This window comes from Clarias gariepinus, chromosome 13, assembly GCF_024256425.1.
Source record: "Clarias gariepinus isolate MV-2021 ecotype Netherlands chromosome 13, CGAR_prim_01v2, whole genome shotgun sequence".
NCBI lineage: Eukaryota > Metazoa > Chordata > Actinopteri > Siluriformes > Clariidae > Clarias > Clarias gariepinus.
The window spans coordinates 23,059,086-23,079,536 of NC_071112.1; the positions used below are offsets into that span (position 1 = coordinate 23,059,086).

Sequence of the window (20,451 nt, forward strand, 5' to 3'; positions counted from 1 at the left end):
ATCACAATCCTAATTGATTATAATTTTAAATATAAATTTTTGATATTTAAGGCGGTACTATAATACTTAGTCAGGACCAGCTCCATATTAAAGTATATGTATTTGGTTTCAACGTCATTGCAGATTTAGAAAAATACTTTTGTCCATATAGTGTATCTTTACTTTTACTTGATCAATTTGGTGTTTATGGTTAATATACTGTAGGAAGTCTCACATGGAAAAAATTTGCATGGGTAAAAGTCACATTAAATATCATCGATTTACAGTAAATAATCATGTGCAACCTTTGGACTTATGTGTATGTTTTAAAGTATGACTCTTTCATAAGATATATTTTAGTACAGAGCTTTTGAATGCTCAGTTGCTTGACAATAGTGCTGCAAAGTCTATATTAACGTGCAATTCTTTTTTTATTGTACCTTTTATTATTTACATGGTTGTCCTCTTGCAGTCTTCTTTTGGTAGTAACAAGGGATTTATAGGGCAGATGTTCCACGTAACATGATTAAAAAACCAAACGCAACCTCTTGAGCGGCAAAACAGAAAATCATTGCTCCTATCATCCAGAGATCTTGAGCTTAAATCTAGCTCTTGCTGCAGCAGCGTGCTTTCCATGGCACGTGCGTTAAGAGAGAAATTAGAACCGCTTTCTGGATGGGAGAATGATTTACTCTCTCTATCTTTCTCCCTCCCCTGTCAATCACACTAGCAGTAGCTAATTATGGGCGTCTGTACACGCAGGCATGCGGAAGGGGTTGAATCGCACCCCATGCTGGAACATGAGCAGCAGGTTGAAAAGATACAGTTGGCTGGCTTTACACGTCTCAGAGGAAGCATGTGTTAGCCTTCACCTTCCCCAGTTGCTAGCTGAGGTATGATAGAGGAGAGTTTGCTCGTGGGTGGGAACTGGCAGGTGACCAAATTTGTTCGGTAGTAAATGCGAATGAGGCAAAAACCCTGGGCTGCTATTTCAACACAATGTATTATAACTACTACGCACATACCGATTTAGCCATGGACCACAGAAGCCTGACTCTTATGACATAAGTTTGCCACATGTTGATAAAAAAAAAAATCTACTATGACTTCTGTTTAAAACATGTTATTTTAATCTGTTCAGTGAAACTTCTCATCATTCTGCTCCCTGCAGTAAAATGCTCTGCAATGTTCAATCAATAACAGATTAGAGCTGTATCTAATATTATTGCTTCCCAGTTAGAACCACATGCTCCAGTGGCTTCCAGCAGCTGCTGTGTTAACATTAAATCGCTCTTCATTCCCCCACTACAGTTAAAGCACTCGTCTTTAATAGCTTTATTTATGTTCTAGTTAAAGCACCATTCATCATCATTTGGCTCAGATGTACATCGTGTTTGCCAGCAAACCAGTGAAATGTGAACGCTATACATCCTGGCCAAGATCCGCCCCTGCACCATTATCCACATCCCATGTTCCCTCTGAGGGGTTCTATTTACATATGGTTTTCTGCATTGCTTTTTTTATTCGCTCTCAAAAGCAGGCACATGCGCAGTGAAAAGGTTCTTAGAAATTCTGTGCGTTCTGTTCGTAAGCTGAGACAGAAAGGACGCTTGACAGGATCATTTTTGCGATTTTTGTTGTTGTGTTGTGTTTGAACAAATGGAATATTGCCGACAGAGTGAACTAGTGTTCACTAGAAACAAACTGGAAGTTTATCTTAAAATACGCTTTTTCTGCTTACGTTTCTGTTGAGGTGGAAGAGTGGACCCCAGGACATAAAGGTGTTAGAGTGGTTTGTGTTACATTTTTTTAATTTCCCTTAGGGCTTAATCTGTATTGTATTCATCTGTAATCAGTATCTGTCTGTCTATATATCTATCTTAAACTTTCTTTTGGCTGCTCCTGTCAAGGGGTTGCCAGAGCGGACCATTCGATCCGCACACAACTCTGATACAGGATTTACACTGGATGCCCATTTTATCGTGCTTGGGACCGGCACAGCAGGAAGTGGCTGGGTATTATGGGGTGTGGAAACCCACCCATAGTGGGGCTCAAACCCGGATCCTCAGATCCCCAAAGCAAAAACCTAGAGCCAATCGATCTAACTACAGTATCTATCCATCCATCCATCCATCTATCATAAACCCTGAATCCTTAGTGAAGCCTACGGCTCCTAACTAAGGAGCAGAGATGGAATATAACTGATTACATTAATTAATTACTGTACGTTATTCACATATCTGTACCCTCCAGAGGAAACCTACAAAGCACAGGAAAAAGCATCACAGTACACATATCAGATATGTGATTCCAACCTACGGATAACTACAGATAATAACTAGGTTACTTCGAGCTAACACAAACCTATTTCAGCAAATTCCCACACATTTATTCCCTTACCTTTCCAAGATTTCAGGTTCAAATATTATGGATAATATTATTTGTAAAATATTATTTGAGTAAGGTATTACTCTGAGTAAAGAAAGTATAAGACCTTAACTTTTCTTACTCAGAGTTGCTCTAAGAAATTAACTTAAGATAGGAGCTCTCTGAGAGCATTCTAAGAAGCTTTGTGAATATGGGCTCAGGTGTTTAGTTGTGTGTTTGGGTGTTTTCAATGTGTAGATACAGCTGTAAGATTCTTAATTGCAAGTTTACGACCAATAAAAACATGATGACAATAATTAAAACACATGCAGGACAATACAGTGCAGAGAAAGTAACATGAATGTTTTTACCATGTATGTGTGGTGTGTCTGTGCTGTTGGACTAAGTAATACGATTGAACAATTCAGGACTTTGTGGATGTAGATGGATGTTTGAATGTGTCTGAAAAATGGATATTTTATAAAAGGACATTTGCCTGATTGGTGGTCCCGTTTAGGTAAAGCCGCAATTGCTTTTGGAAAGTAGCTCCCTATGGTTTTATCCTTTTAAACACATACTTTTTATAAAAAATAATAATTTAAACACTTCGGCTTATAAAGATGACAGAATATCCAAAGTTATCCCAGTTTTTTTGGTTTTCCCACATAATAAGGACGTATTTTGTCCTGAGAGCACACATACACACAGACACACAGCTGAGACCCATTACCTCCTTGAAACCCCCAGGATCCTCACTGAAGCCTGATGTGCACAGTGACCTGTCCTGCATATGTTTTAAACATCTCAAGCCGCACCTAAACCTCTCAGCATGACCAAGGAAACGCATGAACTTATGAAAACACACATTAACTGCGCTGGAGTACACTGATTACCACCTTTATGTCGATGCAGATGTTCAGATTTCATCCTCAGTGTGGTTCTTTATGGACAGCATGGGCAAATGGCACCACTGTGTTAATGCTGTACAGACTGAATGTGCTCAAATCTCTGTTCGGTCTTTTCAATTAACATTTTTAAAACAAGTTTAAAAATAGCAGCAATTTGCAATTTAAAATAGTAAAAAAGTGCATAGCAGGATAAATCTGTCTGTGCTGTCTGTATGATGCAGTAATAAAGAAAATATCTAACATTTAGTATGTTAGATATGTTTATACAAATAATTCACTTAGTTGTTGTTTCTGTCTTTTGTTATTTCTGTAAGAAGTAAGTCCTGATGTGGTACAGTACTTAATATCACAGGGACAATACTAGTGTCGTTACCATAATGTTAAATAAGAGCAAACACAGACAGAGAGGTAGGAATCAACAATCAGGACTTCAATATCTGCTAAACTACTACAACAACTACTATTACTATTAATAATAAGAATAAGAATAATAAAATAAGAGTTATGGGCCAGGGGTATCCCAGTGGTTAAAATGCTGGACCACGGTTTGTGCTACTGGGATGCCACTTTTGGGCCCCTGACCAAGGTTCTTCACCCTCAATTGCTCAGATATAAATAAGCGGCAAGATAGCAACCCGATCCTGTAAGAACCTTACAGAAAAAACTGCAAATCTCCATTAATTCCACAATGCACCTAGGCACATGGATCATAAATTGAAATAATAATAATAAACATAATAATAATAATAATAATAATAATAAACATAATAATAATAATAATAATAATAATTATTATTATTATTATTATTATTATAGATACCGTAACAAGGCAGTTGTCCTAGTAGCTTAAAAAGAGAAAAAACATGGAAGATAGTGATGTGTATATATAGAGACAGCTACTATAATAAACCGCTATCATTTAAACAGTAATCTAAAAATAATCTAAATGTTAAATAAAAATCATATAAAACTTTTCCACTTAATTCTGGTGTTAACAATAATGCTTATTTTCCATTAACGAGACTATTAGGCTTTTGTTTATGTGGAGCATCTGCTTTACAAGTCCCTGTGAGTGTGCTGTTACTATTAAAACAATAATGGATACGAAAGATTGAGAATTATAAAGGAAAATCTATTTCATCGCAAAGGATACAAATGATTTGACTGTCATTCAGGTACGACACCATAGCACATGCCACATGTATGCTGTTTAAAATTCCAGCAAACCCCCCTTCTCCAAATGTAAAATGCCTTCCCATATCCCTGAGGTCATATTAATGAGGAATGCAGCAGCGATGTAAGTCGAAACAGCGGACGATGGACTCCATGTTCCAGAATTTAATCAGAAAATGAATCTTTTGTCACACAGTGATTATAAAACGTGATATGCTAGTTATTCGGGTTGGATTTTTCCATTAACCCCAGTCTGCTTTGTGTCTGCAGGTCTGTAATAATAAGAAAAACTGCCACTGTGAAGCTCATTGGGCGCCACCATTCTGCGAGAGGGCAGGGTTCGGTGGCAGTGTGGACAGCGGACCAATGAGATTGGCAGGTATGGTACTGAACAGTTGTTATACGAATACTATACGCAAAATGTAAAAACCACTGGTCCTTTTCAGTGTCCTTTTAAATATTTTAGGTGACTAAAAGACAGAAAAAACTATAGAAAACTCATGCTTTGATTGTGAGTTTGTACTGGGTCACTAGCAGCACATTTAAAGGGGAAAAAAAGTGTTAAGTCTAGTTGCACACAAGACCATTTTAATTACAAACATTGTTAAGGATCACAAGAAAGATCATAAGCAATACAAAACCTTAGTTAGTCGACAAAGTCATATCATCATATTACAGGTATGCGCCGTATAACATTTATTCATTCATTGTCTGACTGCACATACTGTATGTCCATGGTTTCATAAGTCTTTAACATAGTTTGGAAATCCTAATGAAGGAGAGGACGGAGCAAAAGTGACCAGACATTAACATAATTTTCATCATGGCTCCCAAATGCAGCAAAACCAGTGCTAGTGATGTGAAGAGCAAGAAGAATTAAAGAGAAGTGTCTATATGGAAGTGAAACGGAAGGTCACACCATGCCTTTGTTGAGTACGATACCAGGCAAAAGTTTGGACACACCTTCTAACTCTATTCCCCATCTTTCCTAATTTTTATTTCTTTCTTTATTGTAGAACAATGCTGAAGGCATCTAAAGTATGCAATAATCTCTTTTGACCAGTTGATATTGAGATATATTAATATTGTGTCTGCTACACATTTAATCAGAATTTCTGTTAATTGGTGATTTTTGAGGCTGGTAACTCTGAATCCTTTTCCGCTGCAGCAGATGTAGCTTTCGATCTTGCTTTCCTGGGATGGTCTTCATGAGAGCCAGTTTCAACATTCTTTGCATTGACTTCAGCATTCTCTAAAACTCTGTTGAATGCATTTAGTTTACTCATGGCAGCTGCTGTCTGGCCAAGCTGGTAGTTTTGCTTCACTGATCAAATGACAGAAGGAAGCATTGTGATTGGCTTTTTTTAGGATGCATCATGTTTTGCTATGTAATGTGGCCACAGTGTTATGTGGTTTGCCTAAAATGTGAAGGTAGACGCTTCTAAAATATATATATATATATATATAGAATTAAATATTATTTTTGTTATAGATAACATAGTGGATAGAGTTTGCATGTTCTACCTGTTCTTGGTGGGTTTATTCTGGATACTCCGGTTTCCTCCCACAGTTCAAACACTGGTAGTGGTATTGAGGTGGTATTAAAAGGTTTCAAGATTAATTTTGCAACACGACAATAGTTGGCAACACAAAGCTGCACACACAGTCACAGGGAGTACCGACCTTCATACAGTATGTCAGTGTGCCAAAAGCCATTGACCTGTGTACATTGGGAGCTGTGCAAGTAGTGCTATTCTGACCACATCTCAGTTTCATAATGGACAGCAAGTTAGAACAAAGAGCTAAAGATAATTCTGCATGAAGCTGGGCAAATCTGCCACGAAGACGTTTGGCATGATTCATCAAGTTTACGGCCATGCTGTAAGTCCTTCAAGGTGTTTTGAGCGGCACCCACACTTCAAGAGTGGAAGAACATTGCTGGAAGACGACATGAGATTAGGAAGACCTTCAATAAGCACAACCCCCAAAAATGTTAAAACCATTGCTGCCAATGTTGGTGTTTCATACGGAACAGTCCAAGCAATCCTCATGATTGATTTGAACATGTGCCGTCTTGCTGCCAAGTCTGCTGCCCAGACTGCTGATCCAGGAGCGTCAAGAAGTCGGCCAAGAACTCCGTCAGCGTGCCGTGGATGACCCGTCCTACAAGGTCGAACAACATGACGAAACATGAGTGTATGGGTCTGTTAATGAGAAGAAGCAAAAGTCTTCACAGTGAAACAGCCCATCATCTCCACAACTGAAAAAAACGAGACAGGCATGCAGCTCGATGAAGTGCATGCTCATCATCTTTTTCGACATTCACGGCATTGTGCGTCGACAATTCGTCCCCACGGGCCAGACCATTAATAGCGAATTCTCCTTCCAGGTTTTATGGCGTCTAGGGAGGACATACAGCGAAAATGATCGGCTCCATTTTTGATACCACCTCGTATAATCCTCTTATGTTTAAGGTTTATTAATTAGCCATGATGAGTGTGTATATATGGATATACAGCACTTAAAGCTGCGTTTACTCTCCCAGCATATATTTTTATATCTGCAAAACTTAAAATAAGTCTAAAAGGCAAACTAACCGTTACTTGAAAATCATTACACCACTGACCTGACTATTTTAAATCATCATTTATTAATAATATTCATTTGAGCCAGTAATGATTAAAAATGGGATTTGATATGAGAAATAGGACTGTCGTTTTCACTGTGCTTGCTTTGATTGATGAGTGACTATTTTTAACCAGGAACAAGACTTTTATGTTTTTGTGGGTTTGGCCAAAATGGGGCTTTAGACATATTTCCGTTTATCTTGGCAGCTTTTACAGTTCCTGCATAGAGTAATGCTCAGGCATGGGCCATGAATAGGATTTTCTTTTATCAACCCTAATGTAATGAATTGCGTGATTAGCCCAGATTACAATCACAACATACAGTAGATAAGAATTAGAGGAATATTCCATTGTTTTTTCTAGCCTTAAGTCTATCTGGTCCAATTACCAACCGCAGAAAGTCAGACACTCTACTCTGTACTGGGAAAAGAACTAAAAATCACTATATGTGAAACTTATAATAGAATTTGAAAAGCAATTCTGGGGCAGTCAATAACCTTTTGGGTTTTTTTTTTCGTCTCAGCACGAAGAAATGTGTCAAATGTCTTTCAGTGATAATCACCCCTAGGCTACAGATGCTTGAGATAGAAATGAGAAATAGGAATACACTAGAATATTCCACTAGTTCTCTTGAATCTGAGAGAAGATTAAACCTGATTGAACCTGCATAATTGTTTTTAAAAGGGTCTTATTCTTACATCTTATTTTATTCACACAGGCACACACACACACACACACACACACACACACGCTGTAGTCAGAGACTTGCCCTATAGTTATGTCAAAACACCTAATAAAAAGGCAATCTGCTGCAGATCCAGTACTAATTTGGCACAGAATTTAGTGAGAAGTTAACCCACCTTTGACTGGTTGCTATCTGTTTGTCTCCCTTCTGTGCTGTGCTGTACCTTAGATGCACATGTGTGTGTATTAATGTGTGTATTGTCCTATGTGACGTCAGCTGATAGTCGGGCCATCACCACAGGCATCCTGGTCACTGTCTTCTGCCTGTTTGCGGCTGGCTTGCTCATCTGCTTGAAGAGGAAGACTCTGCTCCAGCTGCTCTTTACTAATAAGAAGAGCACGATTCAGAAGCTCAGGTACAGTATGGCCACAAACACGGAAAATGGTGTATAGTGTGATTCGGCAGAAACTGAGTATACTGTATGCTACAGTGCTTTGCATAATTATACACCGATCATATTTGATAATGTTAAACCTGGATCTGAAAAAAAGCTGGGCAAATATGCCATGAAGCTATCACCTTAGTTGAACAGGCTGCGGATAGCATTATGTTTAGTGGGGGGCGGGGAACCAGTCAGGGTTAAGGGCGAAGATGGATTGAGCCAAATACAGGGAAATTTTAAAAGAACCTGTCTCAGGCCAACAGACCAGTGACTCCTAGGTAATGTTGGGCTTTGCATCTTTTCTGCTAAATCCCAGAATAAGTTATGATTGGTTCAAAGAATTCATTGAAGTCTCATCCGTGATTGGTTAGATACTTTACTATGTATAAAAATGTCAGCCAATAACTTTCCTCAGTCAGAGACTAAGTAGATGAAAGTCCTAATGTAAAGTCCTAAACTAAAGCGAAAACTCTCTCCTAAAAACTCAAATCACCAAATGGTACTCCCACATGGGGCAAACGCGAGCAGAAGTAATATATTTATTCCAACAAGAGAGAAACATTCAGAGGCATCCATCCAATTTGACAAGAGTATGAGCAATTTCTCAGAGAAGAATAGGCACAAACTTCTAAATCCACATAGATAATGCTGATATAGATATTACCCAAAAGACTTGCAGCTCCAATTGGCATATTGATATATTGTGTACATTAAATGATAAAATACCTCAAATGTTGGTGCTAGGTTAAAGGTGGTCACTCTTACAGTTTCTCTTCTATTTAACTGTTGTTTCGTAGATCGGTGGGATGGAGGAGAACACCCAGTCCGTCACACCCACAGCCTGCGCATAGAGACTCTCCCCAACACAAATCCCCATCCAGAACTGCTAGCTGTAGGTTAGATAAGGTAAGTAGGATCAATTCTGTATTTACATCCATACACACTCATACACTGATATTCAATTCAAATTTTACTTGTCACATACACATTCATACACACCGCGATATGCAGTGAAATGCTTATACGACGGCTCGTGACCTTAAAATCAAGATTATCAATCTTTGATATGATTATGATTTTATATGCACAAAGACCAGTTGAATCTTTCTGTGTTTCTGTATATTTGGGCTTAATGAAATGTGCCCATCAAACCTAATTTAGATTAAGCTTACAGTATTGTAATGAACAAGATGCTGTAAAGGTGCGTCACTAATTTAATCTCTAGATCTCAACCTGTACAAAAAGTTCAGTTCGCTGTAAATAGTGACAGTAACATCATAAATGGACTGTTCATATTTGATCATAACATGCTTAATAGTTTTCAATCTGTGCTCTAAAGACTGCATTATTTGTCACATATAGTTCAGAGCACAGTGAAATAATTTTCTTTGCGTATACCAGACTGTTGGGAGGTTGAGGTAAGAACGCAACACAGGGGTAGGCCATGAAACAAATCACTAAAGAAAAGAAACTTTAAGAAAGGCTCACAGTCGAACAGTGGTAGCTCAAACATGCTCGGGCTTAAACCACCAACCTTCTGATCGGTAACCCTTAACTGTTTGAGCGATCACTGCCTTGATCTATGGCTCATCTGTGCCTGTGGTGAGCAATCCGGCCAGCCCATCCGGTCCGATCCCACAGAAAAGCGCTCTGGTTGTTGATCTGGCCTCCAAATTTCACAGATCTCAATCTGAATGAGCACCCATGGGATGCGCTAGACAAACAATTCCACCCCACAATGCACAGAACCCAAAGCATCCACTACCTCTAACTTTCCTATGCCAGACACCATACCACAACCCCAAAGATTCTATAGAGTCATACCTCGAGGGGCCAGAGCTGCCCCGTCGCACGAGCGGAACCCACAAATGATTGGTCTTAATGTTTGGGGTTTAAATGTTATGGCTCATACTTCATGAGTGTGTGCACCTGTGACCTACAAGGGGTTTGCACCCCATCCAGGGTGTCCCCATGAGTCACCTGAGATGAGCTTCAGGCTCCATACAGGACAAATGGCATGATAAATAAATAAATAAATAAATACATAAAGTTAAGGTGACTATTGTCAACGCTCAGTAAGGTCCATTGCATACGTATGCAAACCTTTGCTTGTGAGGAATTTCATATAACTGGACCTTTACAAATTTGAGTCAAACTGCCCTTGACGAAAAATGTAATTTATATATATATTATACAATATCAACATTGTTAATGTGTGCAAGGCAGGCAGAGAGACTTTGAACATGTGTGCAGACTCATTCATAAAACAAGCAGCATGAAGCATTATTGACTGTGACGTTAAACATCAAAAAGGAAAGGTCAAATACGGAGAGATGACTGTACATGGCAGAACAGAAAAGCTCATGAAGTAAAGCATTCATCAGATTCTTTCTCCTTGTCTCCCTCTCCTCTCTCTCCCTCATATCCTCACTCTCTGTCTTTAGCCCTGTCATCTCAGTGCTGAACCTCTTCTGCCTCCTCCTACGTTCCACCCTCACAGTCTGCGACGGTTTCCTCACTGCCCTGCTCAGTGCCAACCGCTCCACATCAGTCACCCCATTCCCATCACACTTGGTCTGAGTGTAGCTGCTGGGTTACAGGCTCCACCCCCAGTTCCTCCACACAGGCCTCTGCCCAGACACCCTCAGTCTCCTGTGAGAGCACCTGCTTTCTTTACTCAGCCACAACAGCCAGTCTTCATGGCCAAGCAGGTGAGTTCTTCCATGCGCTGAAGCATGAATCTTTTATATTCAAATTCATGCAACAGTAAGTTTTGATCAAGTAATCTGATTGGACATGTATTCTGTGGCATTTAACTATGTGTATCACTTTGCTTCACTTGTGTTATAACAAACATTAATTACACTTACTGTTGGTCACCGGCTTATTGCTATATTCCCAACATGCTTATTGTTTGTGTTGCTTAGCAACAGTCAAGTCCTGCTCCAGTTTTGGGGAACGAGTTGTTTTTGCCCAGCCAAATAATTGCCTAAATAAACATACAAATCACAATCTGTCGATTACAAACGGCATTTGTAGAATTGTTTTATAAAAGCAATATTACACTCGGGTTTACACTGTACTAAATATCAGCAGGACTATTCTATCGTACAGTATATTCAGTACAACAATTCGTCTCGTGTGATATTGGTTAAATAAAGTACGGTAGACATTGCACACACACCTGGCTCAAAATGGATGTATACAGGACACAGCAAATAGGAGTTAGTGTTATGCAGGTAACAGTAAATCATCCTATGCAACTAAAATGTTAGTGCCACATGTTAGCACAAATGCTTTTAGAACAAGGAGAATAAAACATTTTACCTGTTCTTTTTTTTTTTAACCCTGCTGCTTTTACCTGACTTGAAAGTCACCTCTGATGCATCATGTAATTCTCCCTAAATCAGACAGACAGGCCTACAGTACAGCAAAGCTCGTCCTAAGACATTTGAGACTGACTGTGGCATGGCTCTGCATGAGCGTAGGTCTCTAATTGGCATGCATGCTGTGCTATGAGGCATGTATTTCCCAGCCGTAAATGCATAGCCAGCCTCCAAGTCTTCCCTGGGGTAAAAATGCAAATGTAATGTGTGGGAGTTGTAGACAAGAGGGTGAAAAGTTCTGAGTGGCTTTATTATGGCTTTTTGTAAAAAAATAAAGAAAGAAAGAAAGAAAGAAAAAGATAAAAACTACAAAAAAGAAATAAAAAAGTGATCAAAAGAAATAGAATTGCTAAAGGCATAGACAAGGATGATCCATCGCAACAATCGGGCAAGAACAAACCTGGAAAACATTACGAACACAGTGAGACAAGAAATATGGTTCTGCGATCTATAAGAATTGATTCTTGAGTCAGAACACTTTTTTTTTTCAATATTTGGCAAATACTGACAGCTGGGCAGATGTAGAAAGCCAACCTCAAAACAAAACGTGAGCAGATGGTGAAATAAAAATGATATTTTGGAAATACTAGTGCATAATTATGAGGTACTTGGGAAGGTACATGGCATGTACCAGAAGATGGTGAACACATGAAAGAGCAAATAAAGAATTTGGTGTTTTTATTAGTATTTTTTTATATATATATATTCTAAATCGCACACAGATGGTTATTACTTTGATCTCGCATTTGAGAACAACCACCCTCGAGTCTGAAGTGGTTTTACCCACTAGCTGTGCTGCTATGGCACCCCAGTTCCTCCTACTGATCGTATGAACATGCTCTTATTAAGACTTAAATCAGCACGGGCGGTTCAGAGAGTAACACTGTGACAGAAGAGCTAAATGGATTCTGACTTTTGGGCTACAAGAAACTTTTGTATCCCAAACCACTAAAAATATTTTAGTAAATGCACATAGCATCCACAACAGAAACGTTATTGACGTGTAAAATATTATACTGTAGTTAGATGCATTTAGATGTAGTTGAGTGGTGTGGCCTTTGGGTTACATAAAGGATTACATAAATGGTGAACATCCACAAAGCCAGAATGTAAAAAAAGAGGACAGGGCAGTAAAATACAGTTTTAAGATTTGAGGTTCATGTTAAGATGGACTTTTAGCCAGCAGCAACAGAAGTTTGAAAATTTCAGTGTGACAGCACTAAACATTAAAAATTGCACACGTAGCGCATCAGGCACTTTTATCTTTGACCGTGAAAGTAGCAACTCAGCAGGAACAGGAAACAATGATTGGCGTGTGCCCAGCTACAGTAGCAATACATTAGGGAGTGCAAAAAAAACAGGGCCCCTAGTTTCTAATGCATAATATTTTCATCTATTTGATCGAATTTCCTGTGATTGTTTGTAGAAACTATAGAGCTGATGTTAATTTTTTTCTTTAAATCTCAGTCCTGTCATTTATACACAAAGCAAGCATGAATGTCGGTCTTTCCAAGTCATCCTGCAGTTACCACACCGGTCTTTACCTTACCCTTTGAAATAAATCAGCTGCATATGATAACTTTTTTATTTAAAATACAACCTTAAAACTGCTGGTTGGAACACTGCAGTTGGAACTTGATTACAATACACCATCTAGGGCTCCTGGAAAAAAGCGACATACCACCATCTAGTGGTTATGTATGCTCTTTTCTCTCTTTTTATCTTTTTAAATCGAGTGTTTAAGCTTTAACCTTCAAAAAATTACAGGTCATTATTATTGTGTGTTATACACAGGACCATGAGAAGCCCAGTCCTCCCCAAAAGCCACTGCCTGCAGACCCCCCGGTTAGAGGTTACAGATTGACACGGAGCACATCAGCAGTTGGAGTGCACACATCAGGTTCTCTTTCCATTCCAATCCCAACTGCATCACGGCCACCACCCACTATACCACAGCCAGCAAGGTCAGTGAAAGTGCTCTGTTTTTTTTTGTTTTTCTAAATTCTATGTATACATGTCAAAAAACTACCAGTTAAAAGTTTGGACACTCCTCCTAATTTGATTTTTGAGGCTGGTAACTTTCTCCTCTGCAGCAGAGGCAAGTTTTGGTCTTTCTTTCTTTCCTGGGCTAATTATCATGAGAGTCAATTTTATCATGGTGCTTAATGGGTTTTGCAAATGCACTTAAGAATGCCATTCTCACAAGAACTATTCTAGAACAGCTGACCCTTGTGTCTTAAAATAACACTTGTCCTTTGTTCTTGTTTAAGTACCCAATGCCATTTGTATTATTTCATAGTTAAGAACTCTCTAGTATGGTTCTAGAATGTAGAAAATAAACCTTTAAACAAAGGAACTGAATTGGAAGGTGTGTCCAAATCTTTGACTGGTACCATATTCATCTAAATTTACCAAATGATGTTTGGGCTATACTTTAGGCCAGCACCAAGGCTACCACCGCCCTTATATGACCGCTGACAAGAACTTCTGATAAAATCAAGGACCACCAGGGAACTGACACTTTTATTTGCACTAAGAAAACTCTGTTGGACCCACTGCACATCCCTGTGGAACTCCTTAGAGTATCTTTGAGAAAACAGGGAGCTGTGCTATCTTCTTGGTGCTGCGCCTCACACAAGGTGCTCATCATTGTCACTCAGGTACTGTAGAAATGAGATGTATATTTATTGTCAAGGGGAACACGATGCACTGTGGTGAAACACTTTTATATGGTGGTTATTATTGTGAACTTTTTACTACCATGTTTGTGCTTGTCAATGATTCCGAACAAAGAGACTGTTTGCTTTTTAATCAAGTCTCTAGTAGGGCAAAAACCTGTGATGTTCCTGTAAATAATGAGTGTTGTAAAAGTACTAGACCCGTGAACACTCTTTGTGGTAAACAAACTGGATTGTGAACACAACATACTTGCAGTTTGAAGGTGCTTCGTTTTGCAGAAATGTATTTATCTTGAGGCATACAGTATTTTAGTGAAAACATCATACAAGAAAAAATTGGAGAGACCGTAAAGTTAATGTATCAACAAAGCTGCATTGTATTTAAATGCCTTGATGTTATACTGTAGATCCATTTTAAAGAAGGAACATACAAAAACAGAAAGCCCTGCATTATCTTGCTCAGTTTTGTTTTTAGCAGTTGAGCTGGCTAATGCAGACTGGATGCTGTAGTACTTCTGTTAATTTACATGTCACTAAAACGTTATTTAAAATGTAAGTGCGTCATCAAGTAAAAATTTTATATCCTATTTGATAAAACTATAATGAATCAAGTGAACTAGCACCTGTCACAGCTACTGTCTTTTGTTTTAATTACGAGGTGGTTTATGTTTGCCATTTACCATGATATTTCCTAATTCTTACTGGTATTTTTAGTACTGTTAATACTGTTTATATTGATGATAGACTCAGTGCTGTATCGAAAAATGCATTTACTTTTTCGTCACATTTCCACAAAAAAAAAAAACAGTTGTGTGTGATTGTTTTCTGTATAAGAGTCCATGGTACACTTTTGTCAGCCTGTAGATTGCATAAAAGAAGCCAAGTCTTTACCATTGAGGTAGTTCAGTTTCACTCATGTCATTGTTTTAAAGATCACAAGAAAATCTGTGTTGAAGATGTAAAATTACAAGTGAACTTGAATTGTAACTGTGTCTGGGGTTATTCAAAGATTGAAAAATAAAATAAACAAGACTTTGATTTCCATCACCGAGTTATGTTTGTGTTGTGTGTAAACTTCTGTTTAAATAATTTTTGTCTCCAGTGTTTGTGTACAAATGAAAAAATCTGAGAAAATGGTTTCCCTATGGTGACCTCACATAAGTTACTCACTGTAGTGAAGACTTTGTCACATACAGAATAAACTACTGCACAGTGAACTTATTCTATAAGCACAAGAAGCTCAGAGCACAGGGTCAGCCATGATACAGCCATGAGCAGGAGCCTTGGCAACTTAGTGGAGCTGGGGCTCAAACCACCAACCTTCTGATCAGTAACTCAGAGCCCTAACCCACTGAGCTACCACTGCCACTGTACCACTGCCCCTCTGCAGTAGCATTTAGGTATTTTAAGGAGGGGTGAAACAGCCGGCATTTAAGGTACAGTACACATAATGTACATAATCTGAAGGGTATTTTAGTAGGATCATTAACAGACAAACTTTGGCAGATCCTTAAGACCTATTTGGTACAGATATAATACAAAAATTGGACCTTAAGTAATCAACCATAGAAATCTGATCTTAAAATGATAAGACAAAGTGTGGTGTTTTTCTTGTATGTGAGCCTTTTGGAATTATATGGTTTTCTGCATTAATTTGTCATAAAATGTGATCTCAAGAAGAAGTCGAGTATTGACAAATATATTGTGCCTTGAATAATAACACAAAATAAATTCTGATCTTTCATGTCTTTATTAAGAACAACCATAACAAACATAAGTACAGTGGAACCTCAGATTATGAGCATAATTCGTTCCGGAAGCGGGCTCGTATTCCAAAACACTCGTAAATCGAAGCACATTTTCCCATTAGAAATAATGGAAATTAAAATAATTCATTCTACAGCCCAAAAAAATAAATACATAAAAATTATTAAAACAAAATATAACGTAAAAATAAAACAAATTAACCTGCACGTTACTTAAAAAAAGTAAAAATAAATCTCGACAGATAAGTGTTTCCATTTATGCGCACAGGCGCTGTGTGTGTGTTTTTCTTTCTCCTGCGCTGCTGAGTGTTGTGTTGTGTGTGCGCGCGTGTAATTTGACACCATACCGGTTGTGTGTGAGTGAAGCACCCCCTCTCTGTTTCTCACACACACATACACGCACACAAACACACACACATTAAAAGCGAGAGAGAGAGAGAGAGAGAGAAAGTGAACCGGCACAGTGTCAAATTACGCGCACACACACACTCAAACACTGACACACACTAATGACGCGAGATAGAGTGTGTGCAAACCAGCATGGTGTCAAATTACACGCGCGCACACACATAACACACACTCTGCAGCGCAAGAGAAAGAAAAAAACACACACACGGATGTTAATTATACCAGTAAGAGACGAGCACTAAGACCCAGCAGGGGAGATGATTACCTGCAACGCAAGAGAGAGAAAAACCGTTGGCTCAGTCGCTCGGCATCAAATCAAGAAGCGCATGTGTAATACTTGATACTCGGTGCTCGTAAACCAAGACAATGCTCGTTTTCCAAGTGAAAATTTATTAAAAAATCTTTGCTCGTCTTGCAGAACACTCGTAAACCAAGTTACTCGTAGTAAGGTTTACTGTACATGAATCCTTAAGCTAATGGCCTCAAAAAAGCTAAAAGATCTATAATTAAGAATTGTTGATTTACAGCTAGATAGGGTTACTAAGTGATTAAAGACTTATCTAGGTTAGTTTTAAAATTTATTTATGTGAAGATTTCGCTGTATAAATTCTAGTACTGTTGAAACCATAACAGATTAAACGTGTGTTCATATATATCTAATTTACTACAGCATGCAAAAAAAGGATATTTATACCAAGCAGCATATTTATACCAATGATCAACACTCCTATAAATGCTATCCTATAGATGGTGCCAATTAGGCGAGCATTTGACATGCCACTAATTTCTCATACTTGTGCCTCATTTCAGCATGATTACCCCCCCTACCCAAGTTGTAGTTTTCAGTTCCTGGTTGTCACACTTTTATACTTTTAACAGTTGCGATGAGTTTAATAGTGTATTTAATAGTGTTTAATATTGGCAAAATTATCTGTTAAATATCAAAAAACAAATCTGTAAATCCTGTAACAAAAGCAAAGGTTTTGAGGAAAACAACTTTTCTATAGGATTTCTATAACTTAAAATACTTGTGATTTTTTTGTTGTTGTTAAGATACATTTTTATAATATTGTAGCGTTTTTTACCGCTAAGCAGGAACTTGAAGAGGCGAGTGAGCTTCCTTGCTGCCCAATGCAAATGGCTGGGAGTATTTTATTCAACTTGGTACATAAACGGCACATTCACAATCAAACAGGGACAAGACATACTATAACGGTCTCCAGTCTAACCAAACTGAAAATCAGTATACACTTATAAAAAGATAACCGACTGCAATGGGATATTTGATTTAACAAACAGAAATCAGAATCACTTATTGAATGCAAAACAAATATGTTGTATTTAGTAGAAATAATCTTAAGCACACATCTTGAATCATGACAACTTTCTGAAAATACTTACATTCAATCACAACAAACAAACACAAAATACAATTATAATTCAAAGCACCATGTCCTTTGATAAGGAATGAGGCGAGCGAAAGTGTTTAAAGGTTTTATCTGAGGTCCATGTGTCACATAGTCCCACCTAGTTGTCCATCTCAATCCAGATGCTCAATGCCAAAGCTCCCCAGCGAACTGGAAGACCACTCCAAAAACGAGAGACAAACAGCAAGATGCAAATCCGAGTGAGAAAAAGGGCATTACAAACCTCCTCCACAGTCCACCCACAGCGCTCCTTACTCCTCCAGACACTAAAAAGTCCTTTTTCAGTTGAGCACAAAATATAGGTTTCTCACCAAGGATTTAGAAGTTTGACCAAGGGATACAAAGTCTTTTTTCTTTTAGTTGAGCATAAAACACAAGTTTCCCCACTACAGCAAATTCAACCACATTGTCAAGGCCATGTTCCAGCCGTTGGTTCTCTCTTCTTCTACACCCTGCCATAACTTATAACGCAGCTATTGTACTCTAGTGCCCCCCGTGGTAAGGAAGAGAATAACACCTCACCTTCCACAGCCCTATAACAGGCTGGTGACTGTTATATATCACCCCCCTCATTTGAAGATTGGGCACTCCCATAAAAGGGCTTTAAGTTTTGTACATGACAAGTATCATAACTATCGAGGTTATCAAGAAACGAAACCGTATAATTTACAGGCCCTAAACACTTACATACCTTGGCAGGACCTTTCCATTTTGGAGACAGCTTAGCCATAAAACCATCATCAGCTTTTGACAGAGGGTGAGTACGAACCCAGACAAGGTCACCTTCTTTATAGAGAGTCTGTTTTCTTCTTAAATTATAATAGTGCCCCTGCTTAACCTGAGCTCGTTGCACATTCTCTTTAACCAACTGGATGAGGTTCTCCTGTCTCTCCACCGTATCATATGTAGGATTGCAAGGATTGGGTGGTCTTGTTAGAGCTCTCTCTAATGGTCCTTTCAGCTTAAGCCCCAAAGCGATTTCAGCTGGGGTAAATCCTGTGCTCTCTTGCCAGGCGGTGTTAACGGCAAACCTAAACTCCGGTAACCATTTGTCCCAGTTTCGATGATTGTCTTTCACATATGAAGCGATCATAGTCTTAAGTGTCCGGTTAATACGCTCTGTTAAGTTTGTTTGCGGATGATAAGCTGTGGTCAACTTCTGTATGACACCCCATTGTTTGCACACAAGATTTATGAGATTTGAGGTGAATTGTGCACCCCGGTCAGATACTAAATAAACTGGCGTTCCCCACCGTGTAAAAATTTCATCAACGAGGATACATGATATCTGAGGTGCTTTGGCAACCCGTAGTGGAAACAGTTCAACCCATTTTGAACAGTAATCCACTATGACTAACAAATGCTCATTCTGTTTCGGACTCTTTGGAAATGGACCCATCAGGTCTACACCCAACATGTGTCCGGGTTCTATAACCGGAGTAGACTGCAAGTAGCCTGACAACTTGGAGAAGGTTGGTTTATACTTTTGACATGTTTGGCACTCCTTACAGTATTTCCATACATCAGTCCTCAAACTGGGCCAATAAACAACTTCCATCAATCTCATTAACGTTTTAAGTCGACCTAAGTGTCCACTCAATGGACTGTCATGGGCATACCTTAAAAACTCAGCTCTTAAACAGGCAGGTATTACTAACAGTAATTTTGGTCCTTTTTGTCCATCGGGTACACTGCGAAACAGGAATCCATTTTGAATAACATAATGAACTCTAGATGGATCTTGACTTGCTTGTGAATCAACTTTCTTGCACAGATCTTGTACTTCTGGATCATTCTGCTGTGCGGTGGCAACATCTGCCCAGTCAACCGGCAATTTAGCTGGGTCTTCTGAATTCCTAGTTGCTTTGACCATGGCAATCATAGGCGCTGAGGTGGTATCTAAACTTCGAGACAGGGTATCTGGTACAATGTTACACTGTCCTTTTCGATATTTAACTTTGAACTCATAGCCTTGAAGTCTAATTGTCCAGTGAGTTAATCTGGAGGAAGGTTTGGGATGCTGGAAAACCCAAGTTAAGGCTGCATGATCAGTAATTACCTCGAATGGTCTTCCTTCCAAATACACTCTCCACTTCTCTACGGCCCATACAACTGCAAGACATTCCTTTTCGGATACGGAGTATGTTTGCTCTGCTCCTCGAAGCAGTCTAGATGCATACGCAATCACCCGTTCTTGCCCATCGACCTCTTGGGTCAACACCGCTCCAAGGCCAACTTCACTTGCATCCGTTTGCACCTTAAAAGATTTCTTAAGGTCGGGTGGGATAAGAACAGGGGCTCTTGACAAGTCTTTTTTTATCGTTTCAAATGCCTGCTGGCATGTTTCGGTCCAAATCCACGTGGCTTGCTTTCATCTTTAGTGCATGAAGTGGTGCCGCTTTCTCAGATAGATTTGGTATGAATCGATGATACCATCCAGCCAACCCCAAAAACCTTTGTAAATCTTTGAGAGACTGGGGTGCCGGGATATCACAAATAGCTGCTACCTTAGAAGGGTCCATTTTTATTCCTTCCGAGGATACTACATGCCCTAGAAAGATAAGCGATCGTTGCATAAGGTTGCATTTCTTAAGATTCAGGGTCA

General features: G+C 38.9%; 1 protein-coding gene across 1 annotated transcript in view; it reads left to right on the forward strand.

Annotated features, from left to right (window-relative positions):
* Positions 1 to 15,267, forward strand: part of adam12b (ADAM metallopeptidase domain 12b) — a 133,714-nt gene extending 118,447 nt beyond the window's left edge. Inside the window, exons 18-23 of the mRNA XM_053510115.1 lie at positions 4,698 to 4,806; positions 8,016 to 8,154; positions 8,979 to 9,087; positions 10,626 to 10,892; positions 13,362 to 13,531; positions 14,006 to 15,267. Coding sequence (XP_053366090.1) covers positions 4,698 to 4,806; positions 8,016 to 8,154; positions 8,979 to 9,087; positions 10,626 to 10,892; positions 13,362 to 13,531; positions 14,006 to 14,045 — 834 coding nt within the window. The 3' untranslated portion in view covers positions 14,046 to 15,267. The remainder of the gene's footprint in view (positions 1 to 4,697; positions 4,807 to 8,015; positions 8,155 to 8,978; positions 9,088 to 10,625; positions 10,893 to 13,361; positions 13,532 to 14,005) is intronic.
* The last annotated feature ends 5,184 nt before the right edge of the window (positions 15,268 to 20,451 follow it).